The sequence below is a fragment of the Mus caroli genome, unplaced genomic scaffold, assembly GCF_978045245.1.
Source record: "Mus caroli unplaced genomic scaffold, Mus_caroli_1 scaffold_11, whole genome shotgun sequence".
Classification (NCBI taxonomy): Eukaryota; Metazoa; Chordata; class Mammalia; order Rodentia; family Muridae; genus Mus; species Mus caroli.
In genome coordinates, this window is record NW_028227266.1 from 42,569,791 (window position 1) to 42,588,423 (window position 18,633).

General features: G+C 52.4%; 1 protein-coding gene across 35 annotated transcripts in view; it reads right to left on the reverse strand.

Annotated features, from left to right (window-relative positions):
- Positions 1–18,633, reverse strand: part of Phldb1 (pleckstrin homology like domain family B member 1) — a 49,344-nt gene that overhangs the window by 1,913 nt on the left and 28,798 nt on the right. For 4 of the 35 annotated variants that reach the window (XM_085844571.1, XM_085844565.1, XM_029481507.2 and 1 more), the window contains 15 exons: positions 16,568–16,678; positions 16,307–16,396; positions 15,597–15,740; positions 14,012–14,179; positions 13,456–13,596; positions 12,051–12,191; positions 11,842–11,944; positions 11,332–11,376; positions 10,436–10,730; positions 10,229–10,352; positions 8,500–8,646; positions 6,104–6,220; positions 5,775–5,877; positions 350–435; positions 158–190 (listed from right to left, as the gene is read on the reverse strand). In XM_085844571.1, coding sequence (XP_085700697.1) covers positions 158–190; positions 350–435; positions 5,775–5,877; positions 6,104–6,220; positions 8,500–8,646; positions 10,229–10,352; positions 10,436–10,730; positions 11,332–11,376; positions 11,842–11,944; positions 12,051–12,191; positions 13,456–13,596; positions 14,012–14,179; positions 15,597–15,740; positions 16,307–16,396; positions 16,568–16,678 — 1,848 coding nt within the window. The remainder of the gene's footprint in view (positions 1–157; positions 191–349; positions 436–5,774; positions 5,878–6,103; positions 6,221–8,499; positions 8,647–10,228; positions 10,353–10,435; positions 10,731–11,331; positions 11,377–11,841; positions 11,945–12,050; positions 12,192–13,455; positions 13,597–14,011; positions 14,180–15,596; positions 15,741–16,306; positions 16,397–16,567; positions 16,679–18,633) is intronic. The other 31 variants (XM_085844575.1, XM_085844568.1, XM_085844573.1 and 28 more) reach the window with 23 other exon arrangements.

The following is an 18,633-nucleotide window of genomic DNA, read 5'->3' on the forward strand; positions in this document are numbered from 1 at the left end:
CCTGGCCAGAGAGGAAGGCAACAAAGTGCGCTCCTTGCTCTTCTCGCTGGCCTGGAACAAGTTAGAGGGATGAAGGGAGTCAGCGGTCAGGGGTCAAAAGGCACAGGAACTGTTAATATGAGGAGCTCTGGTTACTGGCATGTGGGGTTGGGGGTACCTCAGTCACCATGGTGAAGTGGAAAAACCTTTTCTGGGAGGGGTAGAGGAAGAAAGGAAGAGACAAACGGTAAAGAGAGGGAGTGTGAAACAGAGCCGGAGCCCGGGCAGAGGACGGGCTCGAAGCCTCTGTGCCCAGGACACCCCTGCCCGGTGGTACTCCTGCGGCCACACTCTGGTCCTCCTGCCTCACCTTGGCTGCGCTGCGCAGGTGGTCATAGTACACTTCCTCGATGGCCTGGAAGTAGATGACCCCCTTCAGCTTCGTCTCGTGTTTGTCTGCAAAGAATGGAGGGGAGGGATGGGCTGAGCCGGACCCAGCATAGCGGTGTCTGAGCCTGAGCTCATGTCCTCATCTGGGGGAATGGCTTACAGGACTCATGCCTGAGTCTAAAGGGGAGCCTGACGGCAGGGATGATGGAAATCACAACTCTGCTGAGCTGTGATCGACCACCGTAAGACAGACTCGCTAGAACCATGACAGCTGGGCGCAGAGCTGGTGAGGCTCACACGGATAACCCGACCTCATTGATTAAAACAGGCACCTGGGGGCTGGAGAGATGGCTCAGTGGCTAAGAGCACAGACTGCTCTTCCAGAGGTTCTGAGTTCAAATCCCAGCAACCACATGGTGGCTCACAACCATCTGAAATGGGATCCGATGCCCTTGTCTGGTGTGTCTGAAGACAGCTATAGTGTGCTCACATATATAAAATAAATAAATCTTTAAAAAAAAAAAAAAGTAGGCACCTGGCATCCTAGCAGTTTGCCGAGGCAAAGGGAGGATGGTTTTGAGCTCCTGGCCTGCCTAAATGACATAATATATATCTCTAAAATAAATACATTTTAACATAAGTACAAATAATAAATAGACTAGAAAGACTTTGATCTCAGCACCCAGGAGGCAGAGGCAGGTAGCTTGACGCTAGCCTGGTCTACCTAGTAAGTTCCAGGCCAGACAGAGCTACATAATGAGACCCTGTGTCAAGAAACAAGCGAACAACAGAAATCATTTATCTGACTTACATAAAGGAGCAGATTTACAATAGTTGCCACAGCTTTGTGCAGGCAACACTAATATCCCACAAGCAGAGACGAGCTAATAAATTAGAGTGTGTGCCACACAATGGAATATGACATGGTTGCTCTTATGTAAGATGATACAGAACGTGTGTATGTGTGAGGATGTGCACGCCCACATACACACACTCAAGAGGCTGGAAGAGGGTGTCACTCTCTACCATATTCTCTTGAGATAGGGTCTCTCGTCAACCCCAGGCTAGGTTGGTTCCCAGCACTCCCCATCTCCGTCTGTCACAGCGCTGGGGTAGCAGGGATGTGCCAGGCCTAAGGAGTCCTGTGACCTGCACTCAGATCCTCATGCCTGACCCTCGGGTGCTCTCTTAGCCACTAAGCCATCGCTCTAGCCCCAAGAAACAACCAACAGGCATAGAGGCGCGGGGTGAATCTATAGAACGCACCAATGTCAGTATACATTCATAGATGTCCTGGAAACAGAAAGACTGCTAAGATACCTAAGAGGCAACCAGGAGAATGTGTTAGCTGCCACTGGGGATACGAACGTTGTTCATTTGAGCGCGTGCACATCAATAAGCCTAGTGTTTTAGGATAAGGAGTTCAAGACCAGTTCTGACTACACAGTGAGCTTTAGGCCAACGTGGGATACAAGAAACAGTGTCTCACTTAAAAAAAAAAAGTTAGCCTCGAGTGGTGGCACATGCCTTTAATCCCAGCACTCGGGAGGCAGAAGCAGGCAGATTTCTGAGTTTGAGGCTAGCCTGGTCTACAAAGTGAGTTCCAGGACAGCCAGGGCTACACAGAGAAACCCTGTCTCAAAAAACAAACAAACAAAACAAAACAAAACAAAATTTATGTTACCTGTGTTTGGTGGCGACTTATTTCTCAAAGTAAACTTTTTTATGTTTTGATTTTGAACCATACAGATATGAATCTCGTGTTATTCAAGAAAATAAGGAAGGCAGGAGTAAAACCCAGTTGGCTGCTTGCTTGCCTAGCACACATGAAGCCCCGGGCTCCTAACATCACACAACCCCGGCATGGTAGGGGCGGGGGTGGCTCAGCGTTGAAGAGCTCCCACTTGAGACAGCTCGAGAACCACACACACACACACACACACACACACACGTATCCCTTTACATTATTTTGTAATTAAAATGACGTTTCACACATGTAATCTCAGAACTTGGGAAGTAGAGGCAGGAAGATCAGAAGTTCAAGGGTTACCATTACCATAGCAAATTCAAGGCCAACCTGGGCTATGTGAAAGTCTGTCTCAAAAAGGAAAACCTAAAACAAAACGAAAAACCAAACTAAACAAAACACAGAAGGAAGCAGCCACAGAGCTGGGGATGCATGTAGCTCTAGCTCCGTGGTGGGCGGGGTTTGCCCCACCTCTGAGGGGCGGGGCTAAGAAGGCCCGGCATACACTGATCCCTACTGGGCTCTTCAGGCCATTCTACTCCTTTCATGTGAACAGCATAGAGCATATACATTGCACACAACATTCAAGGTCAGGGAGGAGGGGACGGGGAGGGGGAGGGGGAGGGGGAGGGGAGCCATCAGAGCAGAGATGAACACTGGGCGTGGAGGAAGGGAAACAGGCCACTGCAAACACTGATCACATGGTACAACTGCCACCCTCAGCCACCAGCGAGTCCTCCAGGAGAGGATGATGCCAACCACTGAATTCAGAAGTGACAGCTACCAATAAGCTCCTCCCATGGGTCCCTCCCCACTCCCCACACTCCTGGTTGCTTCAGGCCCAGTTCCCTCCTCCCTCCAGCCTCCTGAAGGTCCTGTCCCAGCCTCCAGCCCTGCCTCTCACCTGACCTGGTGTTGAGGAATGAGTTTTAAAACCTTTTCTGATGGTTCTTCTTTGGGGAACCAGCTGCCTGTGTTCTGGCTCACACTGCCGCCAACACATCTCCCCCCCCCATCCTTGCGTCGAAGCCTCCCCCACACTGAATTAGGTGGAGTCTCTTGAGATTCTCACTGTCCCCTTAGCAGCCCAGCTCTTCACACCCCAGAACCATCTCCCTCCTGTCCACAAACTCCTAACCAACCTTCAAGACCCACTGTGGGCCACTACGACAGACACCACAGATCCTCAGCACAGAGCTTGCAACACTGAATGTGAACCTGTTATTCACACCTATATCCTCCTCCAACCGCAACAGCTATGTGCCAGGCACAGAACAGGTGCTCGCTCGTGGCAGAATGACTAAGTCCTGACACCTGGAAAGGGATCCTAGGCCCTTGTGCTAGGAAGTTACAACGTGGTGAGGAGGTACAGGCACACAGCCTAGTCGCTTGCCAGCGTGGCTTGGAGCTCAGGAGTACTCTGCCACATCTGAGGGAAGGAAGAGGTGTGAAAAGCAAGAGCCCATTCAGAGCACCCAGCATAGTCTGGCACGGAACTCGGCATCTGTCACTACAGCATTACACTCCGGGCTGATGTCACACAGCAAGGCAGGGATGACTGCTGGAGTGCTGACGAGGGTGGGAACGGTTCCAGGTAAGGCGAGCGCCTGAAGGGGTTTACCCACGCTAATCTAATGTGCTTTCCTGTTGTAGGAAGGAGGAGGGCGCGGGTCCAACAGGCAAGCCACACCCAGGTCCTGGTGTAGCCCTAAACCCATCTCAGCATTTCCTCCTGGCCATCCTCCAGTGGTATTGTGCCCTGCCCCGCTTCTTCTTTCCCTGGAAATAGCAACAGGGAAACAGCAACCTTCGTACACTCTGTCCCGCCCACCTATCCTTGGTCTTGTGCAATCTGGCTTCTGCCTGCTTGCATGGTGGAAAACCTTCTCTCCACAAATCTCAGACCCGGAGTCAAATGGCCTTTGGGCCACATCCTTCTTGACCCTCTGGTAGTATCTATCATGGCTGGTGACACCTTGGGCTTACAAATGTCTGTTCCCTTGGCTGACTTCCTTCTGTTTCCGCTCCTCGTCTAAACGTGGTCTCCTTTGTTTCACAGGCATGAACCAAGATCGCCTTTGCCAAGCGCCAGCCCAGCACCTGGCGCACAGTCAGAGCCAGCTTCCTGCTTCCTGTTCTGCCTCTGCTGCTTTCTATCCTGCCTCTTCTCCACAAGTGGCTACTCCTCCCCTCTCCTCTGCCTTGTCCTTGCTGAGAGACTCTGGGCAAAGTCTTTCTGAGCCGTTTTCGTTATACATAAAGGAGGTGTCAATATAGGGCTTTTGGCAAAAATTGGATGAGCCGATGCATCCACAGTACCAACTGTTCAAGTGTCTGATGGACAGGCCCTGAATTTCCTATAAAATTATTACACCAAGACTTTCAACTAGGGTCTGCCTCCCAGCCTAACCTTTTCCCTGGACCTAGCTAGACGCATCTCAGCCCCAGTGTGTCTGAAGTGGCTCTGCTTCTCAGGCTGACAATGTCCCTCTAGCTACACTCAGGCTTGTGTCTCTCCACATCCAGGACACCACGGCAACTGGGAAAGGCTTCTTTTTTTTTTTTCCGGTTTTTCGAGACAGGGTTTCTCTGTGTAGTCCTGGCTGTCCTGGAACTCACTCTGTAGACCAGGCTGGCCTCAAACTCACAAAATCCGCCTGCCTCTGCCTCCCAAGTGCTGGGATTAAAGGAGTGCGCTGCCACACCCCGCTGGGGAAGGCTTCTTAGAAGGGCACAAAGTCGAGAGGTGCAAGCAAGGCCCCGGGCCTGGGCATTCATGACCTGGAAGTCTTCCCCTTTCCAGGCTCTTTGGTAGGTAGGGCTGTTTTCCCCAGCTTTGCAGGTGACTGGTAGGCAGATGTGTCACATATTACCTCCCCGCTGAAACTCTTAATGTCAAAGCAAAGCGCCTCAGAACTCTCTTGGCTCTGCCAATACGCCCAGTAACGTTCCAGAAAGTCGCACTGTGCCTCAGAGACAGCCAGCCCGCAGTGCACAGCAAGTTCATGTGGGGCATATGGAGGACTGCCGATCACTGCACCGCTGAGCTTTGGCTGACTAGAGGGCCACCCAGAACCTCGGGATCTAATGGGAAAGGTTGAAGGTATTCTGGGACAGGAGCTTACGCCAGAGACTGGATGAGGAAGAGCATCGTGAATAAGGTTCCTGGTTCCTGGACTGTCCCGAGAGTCCCTGAAACTGTTCAAGTGATTACCTCGAAGTCTCTGAGGGAGACTAAGGGGCAGTCTGAAGCCCAGCATCAGGGTATTCCCCTGGCAGCAAACTCACTCACTGTATTTACTTTAACTCTCTGCTTAGCATCCAACTTCCTGACCGTATGCACCAAGGGAGAAGGCATGACCACTTAGTTGTCTCTAGAGTCTAAAACAGGAACTGGAGTTTATGAGATACTCAACACCACCACAGAATGAATGAATGAACAAACGAATGAATGAATGAATGAATGAATGAAGAACAAACCAATGTGAATCAGGTACACTCTGATTCTTCCCACTCAGGCGTGGGAGGCCAAAGCCCATTAGAGCCTCTGGCCCTCTACTTGGAAGCCTGGCTTCCTTCTAGCAGACCAGACAATCCAGCTGTTGGAACCCAGGAGCCCCCTCCCTGACAGGCTCAAGGGCAGCCTGTGGGAACTCACCCACGTAATAGGAAAGGGTGCGCTTCAGCCGATCAAAGACAAACCACCGCTTCTTCCACGATTTAATCTTGCCACCCATCTTGATCAGGTAGCCACGGCACACCTGGTGGGGAGCAACGGCAAAGAAGTAAGTGAACATGGAGCTCTGAGCTTGTCTCCTTTAGCCACCCGCCTGTGTCTGCATTTCCAGAGGCTATCCCCGGCTGAGACAGTACCGACAATGTTGGGACAGACTGAGGCCATCCCAAGGTCCCCGGGGGTGCTTCTGAATACGATCTGACCATGAGTAATGCCCCCCACCCTCACCCCAAGCCACATAGGTCTGGTACCTTGCTGCTAAGCACCACATGTAGGCAGGTGTCCACTCCGTGGCCTGATGACTCTATGTGGGTCTTCAGATCAAAGTCTTCCTTCCGGTTGGGAAGATAACGTGTAAGAGGCCGTGCCTGAGGGGGCAAGTGCAGGGACAGCGGAGTTATTTTTCCTTTCTCCTGGTCCACTTGTTCTTGTTCCTCTGCTTCAGTCCTGACCCTCCCACAATGTCACAGCACCCCCTCTCAAGACCCTGCATCGAAAGACCAATGAACAGAGCTGGCAGGATGGTTCAGTGGGTACAGGAGCCCGCTGCCCAGCCGGATGGCCTGAATTTGATTGCTATGACCCATATGATAGGAGACAATCTGACAAATTGTTCTCTGACCTCTCACCAGCCCCTCCCCCCCATATACACCAAATACATACTATAATTAATAGAGAGGTAAGAGAGTGAGGGGAACCTCTTGTTAGCTCAGTGACTTTGGGTCATAGTCTTCTGGTTTCTGGCTATAAACTAGACAAACACTAAGGTCTGCTCTCCCTCTGTTACTAATGAGAATTCTCCATCAACTTAAATTAATCTTTCTACTCTTGCCTTTCCAGAAAGACCTTAAACTGTCATGTACTCTTATAGTGTCACAAATTACTTAAACATGAAATGTACACTTGCAAAGAGATGCAAGGATGGCTTGACCCCGTTCCCTCTCATACCAGGGCCTAGCCTCAAAGACAGAGGCTGGAGAAGGGAGTCTGAAGGGTGCTAGGAGCTGGGACAGGAAAAAGGAACAAGACCTCTGATAAAGGTCAGACCTCTGAGGTAAAACTCTAGAAGGATTTTTTAAAAATTTATTTTCATTTTATGCGCATTAGTGTGTACCTGCTGTATACCACACTGGGGTATGCCTACAGAGGCCAGAAGGGGTACTAGGATAGGATCCCCTGGAACTAGAGCTACAGCTGGTTGTGAGCCACTGTATGATTTTGGGGAACCAAACTTAAGTCCTCCGCAAAAATAGTAAATGCATTTAACAGCTGAGCCATTTCCCCAGCCGCACTGGTAGTATCTTTCCTTTCTATCTGTGTTTTTGTTTTTTGACACAAGGTCCCATATAGCTCTGGCTATCCTGTAACTCACTATGTAGACCAGGATGGCTTTGAACTCATAGTGATCCATTTGCCTCTGCTTACAGAATCCTAGGATTAAAGGCATGTACCTCCCTGCCTAGCTTCTAATTGTTAATTATCTATCAAAGGCTAGAATGAGGTCCAATTCCTTATGTTTTGTGTTGTAGCATCTCAGAAGATGAGAGAACTGTGGTTGTTGGGAGATCCCGGAAGACCTCAGCCTGGGAAAGACTATGGAGACCAAGAAGAAATGGCTTGGCTGAGTTCTATAGTTCTCAGTCAGTGACCAGTCAGGGACACAGGTGGACGGATGTCCTTGGCCAGCTGCCTTTCTCACACCCTCTGCTCAGATATCCCAGGGAAGGTCTGGTTTTGAACAACGAGAGATTTCTCCTCAAGGAGAAGCCAGTGTCTCTCAGGGATGAAAACCAAATGTTAAAGCGAGGAGATGGAGACCAATGCCCACAGGACAGTGCGGTGAAGACCAAATGTTAAAGCGAGGAGATGGAGACCAATGCCCAAAGGACAGTGCGGTGAAGACCAAATGTTAAAGCGAGGAGATGGAGACCAATGCCCAAAGGACAGTGCGGTGAAGACCAAATGTTAAAGCGAGGAGATGGAGACCAATGCCCAAAGGACAGTGCGGTGAAGACCAAATGTTAAAGCGAGGAGATGGAGACCAATGCCCAAAGGACAGTGCGGTGAAGACCAAATGTTAAAGCGAGGAGATGGAGACCAATGCCCACAGGACAGTGCGGTGAAGAGGGTTCAGACACAGAGCAGTGTCATGTGCAAGACGGGAAACTCGGTGTAAGGTGCAGCACAGGCTCCCAAAGCCAACAAGGCCTTGGCCTCTCCCAAGTCAGCTTCTGCCAACTTAAAATTGTGTTCAAAGTCCTGTATCTGTATGTGTGTGTCTTTCTCCATATATATGTTAGTGTAGTGTTTGTTTGGATGTATTTTTCTTTAGACCCTATCTTATTCCAGAGATACAGAGGTGGTCTGCTATAGCTTCACACCCCACCCACCCCAACACACACACACACACACACACACACACACACACACTCCCCCCCCCCTCATGCACGCACGCACACACTAACCCAGGTAGGTCTATTTTTTTGTGGCCAATGAGTTTCAAGTAGAATTCTGTCTGTGCTAAGCCCACAGCCATCTTTTCTTGAGGACAGGTTCCACAGGGCAGCAGAGGAGCTTGGGACATCCCGCCTCCTTCATATCCCTCATCATCAAGCCGAGCATGGTCACATCACCCACCACCACTCACCTGGGAGAACTGCTTTTCCCGGAGCTTGACTTCTTTCTCCACCAGCTGCTGCCTGCGGGCGCTCTCACTCTGCAGCCGCCGCTCCACTTGCTCCCGCCTCCTCCGTTCCTCCTCCAGGGCCTGCCTCCGTAGCTCCATCTCCCGCTCCTGACCAGAAAGCCAGGGCTCAGTGCCCTCAAGCCTGGCCAGAGCTGCAGAGGGCACCAAGTCTGGACAATGGCCTGGCCGAGCAAGCAGGTCCTCAAAGGCTTGTTACCCTCTCCCGGGCTCTGTCACCCATCTATGGGCTGCCATTCTACAAACTCCCTTAGACTTTCTAAGCCTCAGCTACCTTATTAGAAAAATGGGCTTCAACATTTCTGCTCTGGGAGGGGGGTAAAAACCCAAAGAACCCAGATACACCATCAGATTCCAGCACAAAAATAGTACGCAATAAAGTGGGTCTTATATAACTTTCTTTTAATGAGATAGGGTCTCATGAACTCTGGCTGGCCTCGAACTCTCTATTGTAACCAGGCTGGCCCGGAACTCAGAGATCTGCCCACCTCTGCTTCCCATGTGCTGGGATTAACAGTGTACACACCATCACACCCAGTTATAACTTAAAAAGAAATTATCGTATTTTCGTTTATGTGTGTATGTGTGTGTATCCACAGAAGAGGCGGTCAGATCCCCTGGACCTGGAGTCACAATCAACTGTGACGCTGGTGCTAGGGCGCAAACTGGGTCCTCTGAAAGAAGAGCAAGCCCACTTAACTGCTGAGCCATCTCTCCAGCCCCAGGCTCACAGGCACTATTCAGCCACCATTTTTGACAGCTGGTACACACAGTCCTTTCCCTGTCACTGACTTAATTAAGGCTCTCTAGAACTCTACATCTAACATTTAGTGTTGAGTTTCAAACTTAATGGGCAAACAATGACAGAGGTTAATGTTACAGCTGAACTTTGCATGTCTTAATGGAGGTCTCTGCACTAGTTTGCCACAGCTTAAAACCCAGCGCATCTCCTGCTTTCCCTCCAGGGGAGGCTTACAGATTTGTCTTGATTTCATGAAAACAGCACAGAGCCTTCTTTTTTAGCGGGTTCTCCATCCATGTGGGCAGTTCCTCCTTCTCTCTCTCTCTCTCTCTCTCTCTCTTTTTTTTTTTTTTTTTGGTTTAAAACCCCTGTGATTCCTAGATCTACTGCTTTTCAATCAAGGACTGAGAACTTACTGTTACTTGGTTGTTGGTTTTGGCTTTTTGAGACAGGGTTTCCCTGTGTAGCCCTGGCTAACCTTGAACTCACGTGAGATCTTCCCAACTCTGCCTCTCAAAGGCGTCCGTGACCATATCTGGCAGGTACAGATTTTTTTTTTTCTTTTTAAGGCATTGCTCAATCAGAAGTTTGAGGCCAGCAAGACCACTAGTTCAGGGAGGGAGGGAGGGAGCGAAATGCAGGCTAAGACGGCTTCTACAAACCCCTTCTTTAACTTGCCACCCAGACTCTGATTTCTTCTGCCTACCTGTGCCCAGGATGAACGTAGATCCCTCTTTGATTAGCCTCAGCTACCCTAAACAAAGTGACAGCTACCTTATGCTCCACAGGGTTGGGACACTGTAGCCTGCCCAAGTGTCCCATGCCATATCTGAGAGATGCAAATATTTTCACTGTATGACTAATGAGGGTGGAAGGGCTTTTGGGGGTAGAGTGCAGGCACTGGAAGGTGGAGGGCAGCTCTGTGCTCACCACCTGCTGCCTCCTGGCTCCAGTCAGCCTCACCCTGGACTCCATGAGCCGGCTCTTCTCTGCGTGAGCTTCCTTTAGCATCTTCTCCATTTCCTCAATCTTGCCCATGTCCAGACCACTGGCGCTAGGAAGGGAAGGGGAACAGAGAGCATGTCAGGAGGGCTCAGGCGTATCGGGCAGAAGTGGAGGGCTGGAGGTAGGAGGCACCTGGACATGTTGTCCGGGGAACAGGCGGAGTTGCCGCCTGTAGAGATGCTGGTCTCCATACTGTCTGAACTCTCCAGGCTCAGGGTGTCGTAAGCATGCTCGCCATCCTCTCCGCGCTCCCGGCCAGCTGGCAGGTGATGCAGGATGGAATGATGCATGAGTGCGGGGAAGCCTGAGGGGCCTGCTGGAAAGGGCGCTGCACCATGCAAGGCATCCCACTGGCACTGAGCCTCTGCTGCCGCCTTCTGTTTCAGCTCTGCCAGTCGCCGTCGTTGCTCCTCGATCACTTGGTGTCCTGCAGGGGGGACAGTGGGAGTCACAGAGGGCTCCTCACTCACCAGGGAAGGGGACACTGGAGCATCACAGACAGAGAGAGGAGGCAAGCAGGAAGAGGCTAACGCGGAGCAGCCCCTGCCCCTGTAGCTCCCACAGCTCCAGACCGTGGCCCTACCAACTGTGCAGTTGTGCAGGCCAGTGTCTGCCGTCTGACTTCAGGCCTCTTTCTGCATCCTGAGCACACCAGAACTGCCCTAGCTGTGCCCAGGCAGCACGCCAGTCAGCGGTACCAGCTCTCGGCTGAGGCCTGTACAGATGAGCAGGGCACATGCACCTACTGCGTCTACTGCGGGGAGGGAGGAGGGGAGCTGGTGGGAACCCTTGAACAGTGCAGAAGCAAATACAGCCAGAGCAGGAGGGACGGCGAGGAGAGGTAAGGAGACTGGGAACAAGACTGAGGGCAACAGGGGAGGTGAGCTGGAGGTGAAGACAGCCAGGCACCCCAGCCCAGCGAGGCCCAGGGCTACACCGGCAGGCAGCAGAGCCTGGGCAGAATGCATCATGCTAATGTCAGGGCAGGGGCTGTCTGGCCAAAGCAATGCCCTGAACCAATGCTCTACCTGCTGGGTCTTCAGGTGGGAGGGGCTCGGCAGGAGGTAACTCGACTGGTGTGGGGGGGGGCCCAGGGAAGAGGGTGCAGGAGAGAGACACAGAGGGGGTAAGAGGAGAGAGAAGCATAGACATGGGCTTTCAAAACAACTGAAACACATAGCCGTAGGACTCCTGTCTGAAGAGCCGGTGTTACAGGAAACCACTTCTGAAGATCACAACATCACACCTGCCCCTCTGCTTACAAACTCTACCCTACTTGATCAACCAAGACTTTCCCTTATTGCACGGGCCCTCTGAGATGTCACAAGCAACACCACCACTACCCCCCAACCCTTCATCCCATCCTGGGGTCTTCTGAAAAGTCCCAGGAAGATCTTTATCAGATCTAATCCCTTCTACTCTTGCCCAGATCCCAGTAGCAGGAAAGATATCCTGCGAGAGGGCCGAACATGCGTGAGGTGACAGAGGATCAGCCCAGGGAACAGAGGCAGGGACAGGCTGGCGTTACAGCCACTTACCCTTTTGCTGTAGGGCCAGCTGGCGCTTGGTCTCAATGTCCTGCAGTGTGGCTGCCAGGTTTCGAGGAAGGCTACTGGTGCCATTCTGGGCGAGCAGAGCACTCTGGGTGGGGATGTACGAGAGCACTGGTATTGGGGCTCACCAGACCCTTCTTAGCCTCTACCCAACATGGCTACCTCCATCCCCACCATCACCCATATCCCCAGACCTTTGGGGAAGGACTACGGCCAAGGGTAGCCACGCTGAGCTGTGAAGAAGAGGAGGAGGAGCCTGAGGAGGAGGGGAGAGGGCCGCTACGGGTCCTGGGCAGGGGGCTGGCCGCGTCACCATCCATCTTGGAGCGGTAAACCTGGAGGAGAAAGATACTGCCCAGTAATCCCCCAGCTTCCCCACTGGCTGCCACGTCACAGCACCTAACCCAGCTGTGATCCAAGGTACTACCCTGGCCCAGGGCCTACGACCTCCTGTCTCTAGCAGACAGTAGGATTGAGCTTCCCGAGCAAGAATAGTGGGCAGATGCTACTGGCCAACCGCCAAGCTTCCTTTCCTGGCCTTTCCTCCATGAGCCAGTCTCCAGTCCAAGCCTGGACCTGTAAACTGACCCATGCAAGAAGTTAGTGTCCACTGGGCAGAGCTGTGCAAGAGGATACGTGGAGGCCAGGCTCCTAGTCGCATGTCAGTTATTAGCAGACTGAGTGGCCTTGAGCCACACACCTCCCTACCCTGCATCCGGGCTTTCTCATCTGTAAAGGCAAAGGCAGAACTAGACAAGTAACTGCTATACTCCCTCTCAGCGCCGACACATGGTGACTCTGCTCTTTGGAGTCAGGAGCTCTGAGTCTCCACCTGAGCAGCACAGGTCAGAGCACCTTCTCCCTTCCGTGCCTTAGCCTTTGATCTCTATACTGAGCGAGAACACCATCTACCTCCAAGGCACACATTAGAACCTGTCCAAGCCTCCATCCAGCAGAGGTACCACGTGTGTTACATGATTCGGAATCTCCCTGGAGGGAAGGATTTAGCTGAGGCTATGGGCTCAGAGATACAGCTCCTTCACGGAAGAACGAATTTTGAAGGTGGGATTATAGGCAATGAGGCCTGCCAGGCGAGCAGTATTTGGTGGAAGAGTACACAAGTGCCCTTGCCCGCGACAGTCAGCACCTTGCTGGAGACTCACATGTTACAGTGGTCACACAGGTAACTCTGCAGGGCTGTCATTTCAGAGAACCTGTACTTTTTCTCTGCCTCCAAGGAAGTTATCCTGGGAAGACCAGAATGGAACACGAAAATAGCTTCCCCAGGTCACACTAGTCCTACGTGCAACAGGCCCAAGGGCATATCAAGTGCCTGGTCTGAGTAGGAACCTCTGGAGAAAACTCCCTTCCATTGGTCAGTAGATCTTGACCCCCTTAGACCCAGGTCTTGTCAATGTACTAGAATGACAACATGGCTGCCCAAGAAAAGAGCCTTGGTGCCCTCTCTGGGCCCCAAGGACCCTCCTTGCTCTGCTGGGCTGACCCCATGACCCTAGGTATACACCGTGCTGGAAGGATTGGCAGGGGTGCTCAGAGCAGACAGAACAGGACCTGAAGAAGACAGGCGGTGAGGGTTACCTGCAGCTGACGGGAAGCTTTGGCAGGCAAAGGCGGGGGAGAGGAGCGAGGGGAGGCTGCAGCAAGGCCAGTCCCCAGCCCGGACATCAACTCCTGGTACCACTGCTCTAAGTCTACAGCAGGGAGCAGCAGCTTCTCCATCTGGAGGGGCAGGGGAAAGGCAAGGATGGAGAGGAAGGGCCAAGACGAGGAGGGGAGCGATGGGAAGAGGAGGAAGAAGGCAAGGAAGGGAAGGTAGAGGGATGCCATGTCGGGGACATGGGATGGAAGGTTTGAGGGAGGGGGGAAGGGAGGAGGAGAGTATAAGGAGAAGGAAGAGAAAAACAGTGAGACAATTGCGCCGATTGTGCCGAGAGCAAAGAGAAACAGGCAGGGTACAAGCTCAGGAGCACAGATTTGTGCTATGTCAGCAGCCACACAGCCAGCACCTGCAGGCATCAGACACAGCCCTAGGCTGGCTTAGAACATGGAGGGCAGTGAGCAGGGCAACACATAGCCCCAGCAGCGGTGGAACAGGGGTCGGGGGTGGGGTGGGAAGGACACACAGACCACCAACCTTAGACGAACGTGTGATGGAAGCGAAGGAAGAGGGCAGCATGGGAGGAAGACAGGTGATGGGAGCCAAGTCCTGGGAGGCAGAAGCCCAGGAAGACAGGCCTGGCGAAGGGCTTGGGGGCATGGGTGGGGTGCCCCACACCACTCTTAGCTGCTCAAGCGTCACGTACTTGAGAGAAGGGTAGCCACAGGAGGGAATACAAAAGATTAATGGACGTAGAACCCAAGAGATGGCCCTGACTGTAGGAAAGGGGAAGAGCACAGAGGGAGACCAAGCCTGGGAGAGAGCCAGCATCCTCGGCAAGATTCTCTCCTTGAAGATCAGGAGGCAGGGCCGGTCTCTCCCAGGCCATTAGGTGCTGAGAAGAGCTCCCATGGTCCCAAGGAAGAAATCGAACTGTGCTCAACCCTCAATGCCAAGTGAAGACCCTGTCTGCCCCAGCCCCCACCCAGGCTGAGAGGCAACTGAGGTACAGTCTGTGGCTGGTACCTTGCTGTCAGGCAGGGACTGGGGGAGCCTGCTGGGGCAGAAGCATAAGGACCCAAGCAAGAGCACAGCTGGAGACCCTCAGCCAGGCTCACAGACTCCTGGGTGCCCAGGGTGCGGGACAGACAGAAGAAATAAACAATTTCAACCAAGTATCAATACCCCAGATTCCGTGCCAAGCTAGATTCATCACTTCCTGTTGATTCGGAGACCAGAATGGAGTAGGGTGCTCAGAAGCCGACTATGGCCACAAAGGCTGTAGGGAAAGCGGGCTTGAAAAGGGCAGGCGGAACCAACAGTGGACAGTTCCACTCCCCCTCAGCTTTGGAGGCTAGCATAGCATTTAGCTGCTGCCCAGAGAACCAATATAACCATCTGTGGATTGGCCCTGGGCTGAGGAAGCCCAGAGACGACAGCCTTCCAAAAACACAGGGAAAAGCAGGACCCAGACCCTAAACCCCATCTGCCTCTGTCACACTGGGCATCCCAGGTTGGGCACAGACACGCAGCACTAAGCACTAGTACTAAGCAGTGCCCAGGAAGGGGAAAGGTCCCCAGGGGACGATCATCAGAACGGAGGCAGGGAGTGGAAATACCACGTGAGCAAGAGAAGCTTGGAGAACCATGCCTGGCCTAAGCAGAGAGCAACTTCTGTGCTAGCTTAAAAGTGGGCCCACTGTTCCGGGTAAATATGTGGAAAGATGACAGCCCACTTCACTGGAGGTTGGAACACAGGGGCTGTGACTCTCTATCACCTGTCCTTGAGTCCTGAGATTATCTGGTCATCCACATTTCCTTCACCAAAGGAGATCCCTAGACTGCCCATCTAGTCCCGGAGCCAGACGACCTTCTGAGGTCAAAGAAAAGGAAGATGGGCCAGAGAGCTCAAAGTCTCTAGAACAGTCAGAGAGTGGTATGCAGATCACATGCAAATTAATGCTATTATTTTGCACAGGCTGCCTAGGCTATGAACAACATCATGGTGCACACACAAACTCTCCAACGATATGCCACATGGTCTTCAGCCCTCCCTGGGAAGAGCTAGAGGCAGGCAGACAGGCAGCGAGCGGGTGAAGTGGAGCAAGTGAGCTGGGGTTACCTCTTGTGCTTTGGGACAGAGCTGAGTGGAAGCAGGAGGGGTTAAGGGAACAGAGGAGGCCCCAGCCTCAGAAGACCTTGGGGACTGGCCCAGAGCTTTGGTCTCCAGCCCTATCTCTGAGGCCTCGGAGATGAGTAGCTGAGCCTACAAGAGGAAACACGGTGAGAGGGAGTCTCACCCCTAACGCTTAACTCAACCACCCTATCTCAGACCTAAATTGCTTGGGCAATGAGACCTAAGAAGGGGAAATAAAAGTCAGGAAACCAGACACAGCCTGACTGGACTTCTCACGCCAGATGTAAAAGTCTGGGGAAGAACTATTCAACTCAAGGCCCACTTCTATGCTGAAAGCCTAGCTTCAGATGATCAGGAGATCCTGGGTAAGGAGCCTTAGACCCCAGGATCCTAGGTAGGGTCCACCTAGTCCCACAACTTACTAAATACTGAGCTCTCCTCCACAAGGCCCCTGGGCCTCTCAGCCACAGGGTGAGGTCCCAAAGCTAAGTAAAAGGCCAGCGGCTGTGGAGGGCTGAAGGTCAGCCTCCAGGGCCATCCGCTTCAAACCTCTCCAGTTCAGAAAGTGCCCAGGAACTTCACCCAGAACTCAACCACCCAGGAAGAAGATGGCACACCAAACTCTGGAGCCTCTCGGGATCCCTCCCTCCCCCGCCCCCACCGAGCCTAAAGCTGGGCTAACCCAGCCACATTACCTCTTTGAGGGTGGAGGTGGTCTTCGGAAAAGGCCTGCCCCCCGTGAGCGAATGGTATCTCCTCTCAAGCACATTCAGTCTCTCCTTCTCCTGGAGCCCAGAACAGCACGGGGGCAGAGACATGTTGGGTCAGAGACACAGGAGGGAAGATCCCTGTGAGGACCCATACCCCACTCTTGTGCCGCAATCCCTCCCACCCCAACATGGGGAATGCCTCTCCCCTCACCCACTCCTAGCACCTCAGGACCCAAGGCCAGCTACCTTTTGCAGTAGCTGCAGGGCAGCATTCTTTTCTCGGGCCAGACGCTCTGACTCCTGTACTGCCTGGGCCCGGATCTGCCCAGCCTGACTGTCCAGTACAGCTAGGCGCTCCTGAGGAAACGGGATGCAATCAGGCCCTGCAGGGACATAACTCAGACCACAGCCTGACTGAGTCTCCTGTCCAGAGACCCAGGAAGCTGTGAAGGCAACTGCCACAACACTCCCGCCTGGCCTCAACTCACCCCCAGGAGAATTCTGGCTAAGGAGATCAATTCCTTCTCTTGTTGCTTCCTCCCTCCCCCAGCCAGTGACCCTGTATCATCAGGCATGATGAGCCCAATCCCCTGCTCTCTATCCCCTCACCCCATAGCCAACAGCTCCCAAAGCTTGGTGACACTGAAGTTATCCCTCTGCCCATCCCCTTCGGCCACCGCTGGAATCCAGGTTCTCCGCTTCCTGCTCCGTTTACCATCTCTCTCATAATCTCTAGACCCACTCCACATTTCTACGTGCCCCGAAAATAACCTTTGAACCCTGTCTGCTTGTCTGAATTTCCTAACCATCCTGAAAAGAATTCCATATTACTTGAGTCATTTTGTTTGCTTGATTTTTGGTTTTTGAGTCTTGCTATATAATCCAAACTGGCTTTAAAGTCACACTACAGTCTGAGCTTGCTTTAACACACTCGGCAGTCTAGGCTGGACTTCAGCTGACTCTGGAGTGTAGGCAAGTCTTGAACTCACGGCAATCCTCTTGCCTCAGCCTCCTGAGTTCTGAACAATCACGCCACAGTTTTCCATTGGTTCTGAGACCAAGTCTCACACATCCCGGGCTGGACGTGACTCCTGGGCTCGGGCACTGTTCTTGCCTCAGTCACCAGCGAAACAGGGACATATCCTTAGAACCCCAGTGTGGACCACAACATTGGCTCTTCAGTAACTTACAAATAAAACCCTCAACAAGCTGGGAATGTAGAGATGGCTCAGGGGGGTTCACTGGTTGGTCTTGTGGAAGACCAGGATTCACTCCCAGCACCCGATGCACAGCAGCTTACAACGGCCTGTAATTCCAGTCCCAGAGGATCCAACACACACATGGTGTACAGACACACATGCAGACAGAACACCCATTCAGATAAAACAAACAAGGAGGGGAAGCCAAGGAAACAAAACAAACAAACAAAAACATAGCAAGGCTAGATCATCCCTCTCCTCATCTTTCAGTGGCTCTTCACTACGCACAGGCTAGAACACAAACTCCTCATCCAGCATTTAAGGGCTCTGAGAACCCGTTGCCTACCTGCTTGTCCCTCCAGGCACCTAGCTTCACTATGCTGTATGCTAAACTGTGCCACTGTAGACTTGTAGTCTATCACCCTGTTGAGATGAGGGCCATCCCAGTCTTTCCCACTATTCCAAGGCTCCTTCTCCAAGGTCAGGCAGGCTGAATGCTGCCTCCTCTCTAAAGCCCTTCTTGATTTGCAATCTGTTTCCTTGTTCCTGCCCATGCATTCACATTACTTTATACCCATCTACTTCATCATACTGTGATCTGTGACCCTGTCTTCAAATTAGCCCGGCCCTCTCTCTAAGATCAGGGGCAGGACCAGTGCCATTCCTGTCTCCAGAACCCCAACAGAGCTTTAGCACAGGACCTGGCTCAACAACCATGTCGCTAAAAGAAAATGAAAATATTTCTGAGAGGAAAAGATGAGAGGTAGGCAAAACATGTTGAATTAATCTCAGGACATCTTCAACCATCACTTAGGAGTAGCACACGGGAGGGGGAGGCACGAAGAGGGGAGCTATCCTAAACCTGAGAGTTAGCCCACGCAACAACCGGCAACAGCAGACAGGAATCCTCACAGCAGCCGCCACAGCTTACTTGGAACATAGGAGGGCTGGAAGTGCTGCTGGGTGTTTTACCCGTTACTTCATCTAACCTTATGCAGTGGGTGCTTTTACGCCTCTTTTAGAGAGGAGAACCCTGACATGTTTAGGAGCTAAGATTTGCTGGGTAGTAGTGGTGGACTTAGGACTAGAACCAGACCTGTAGGACAGCTTTCT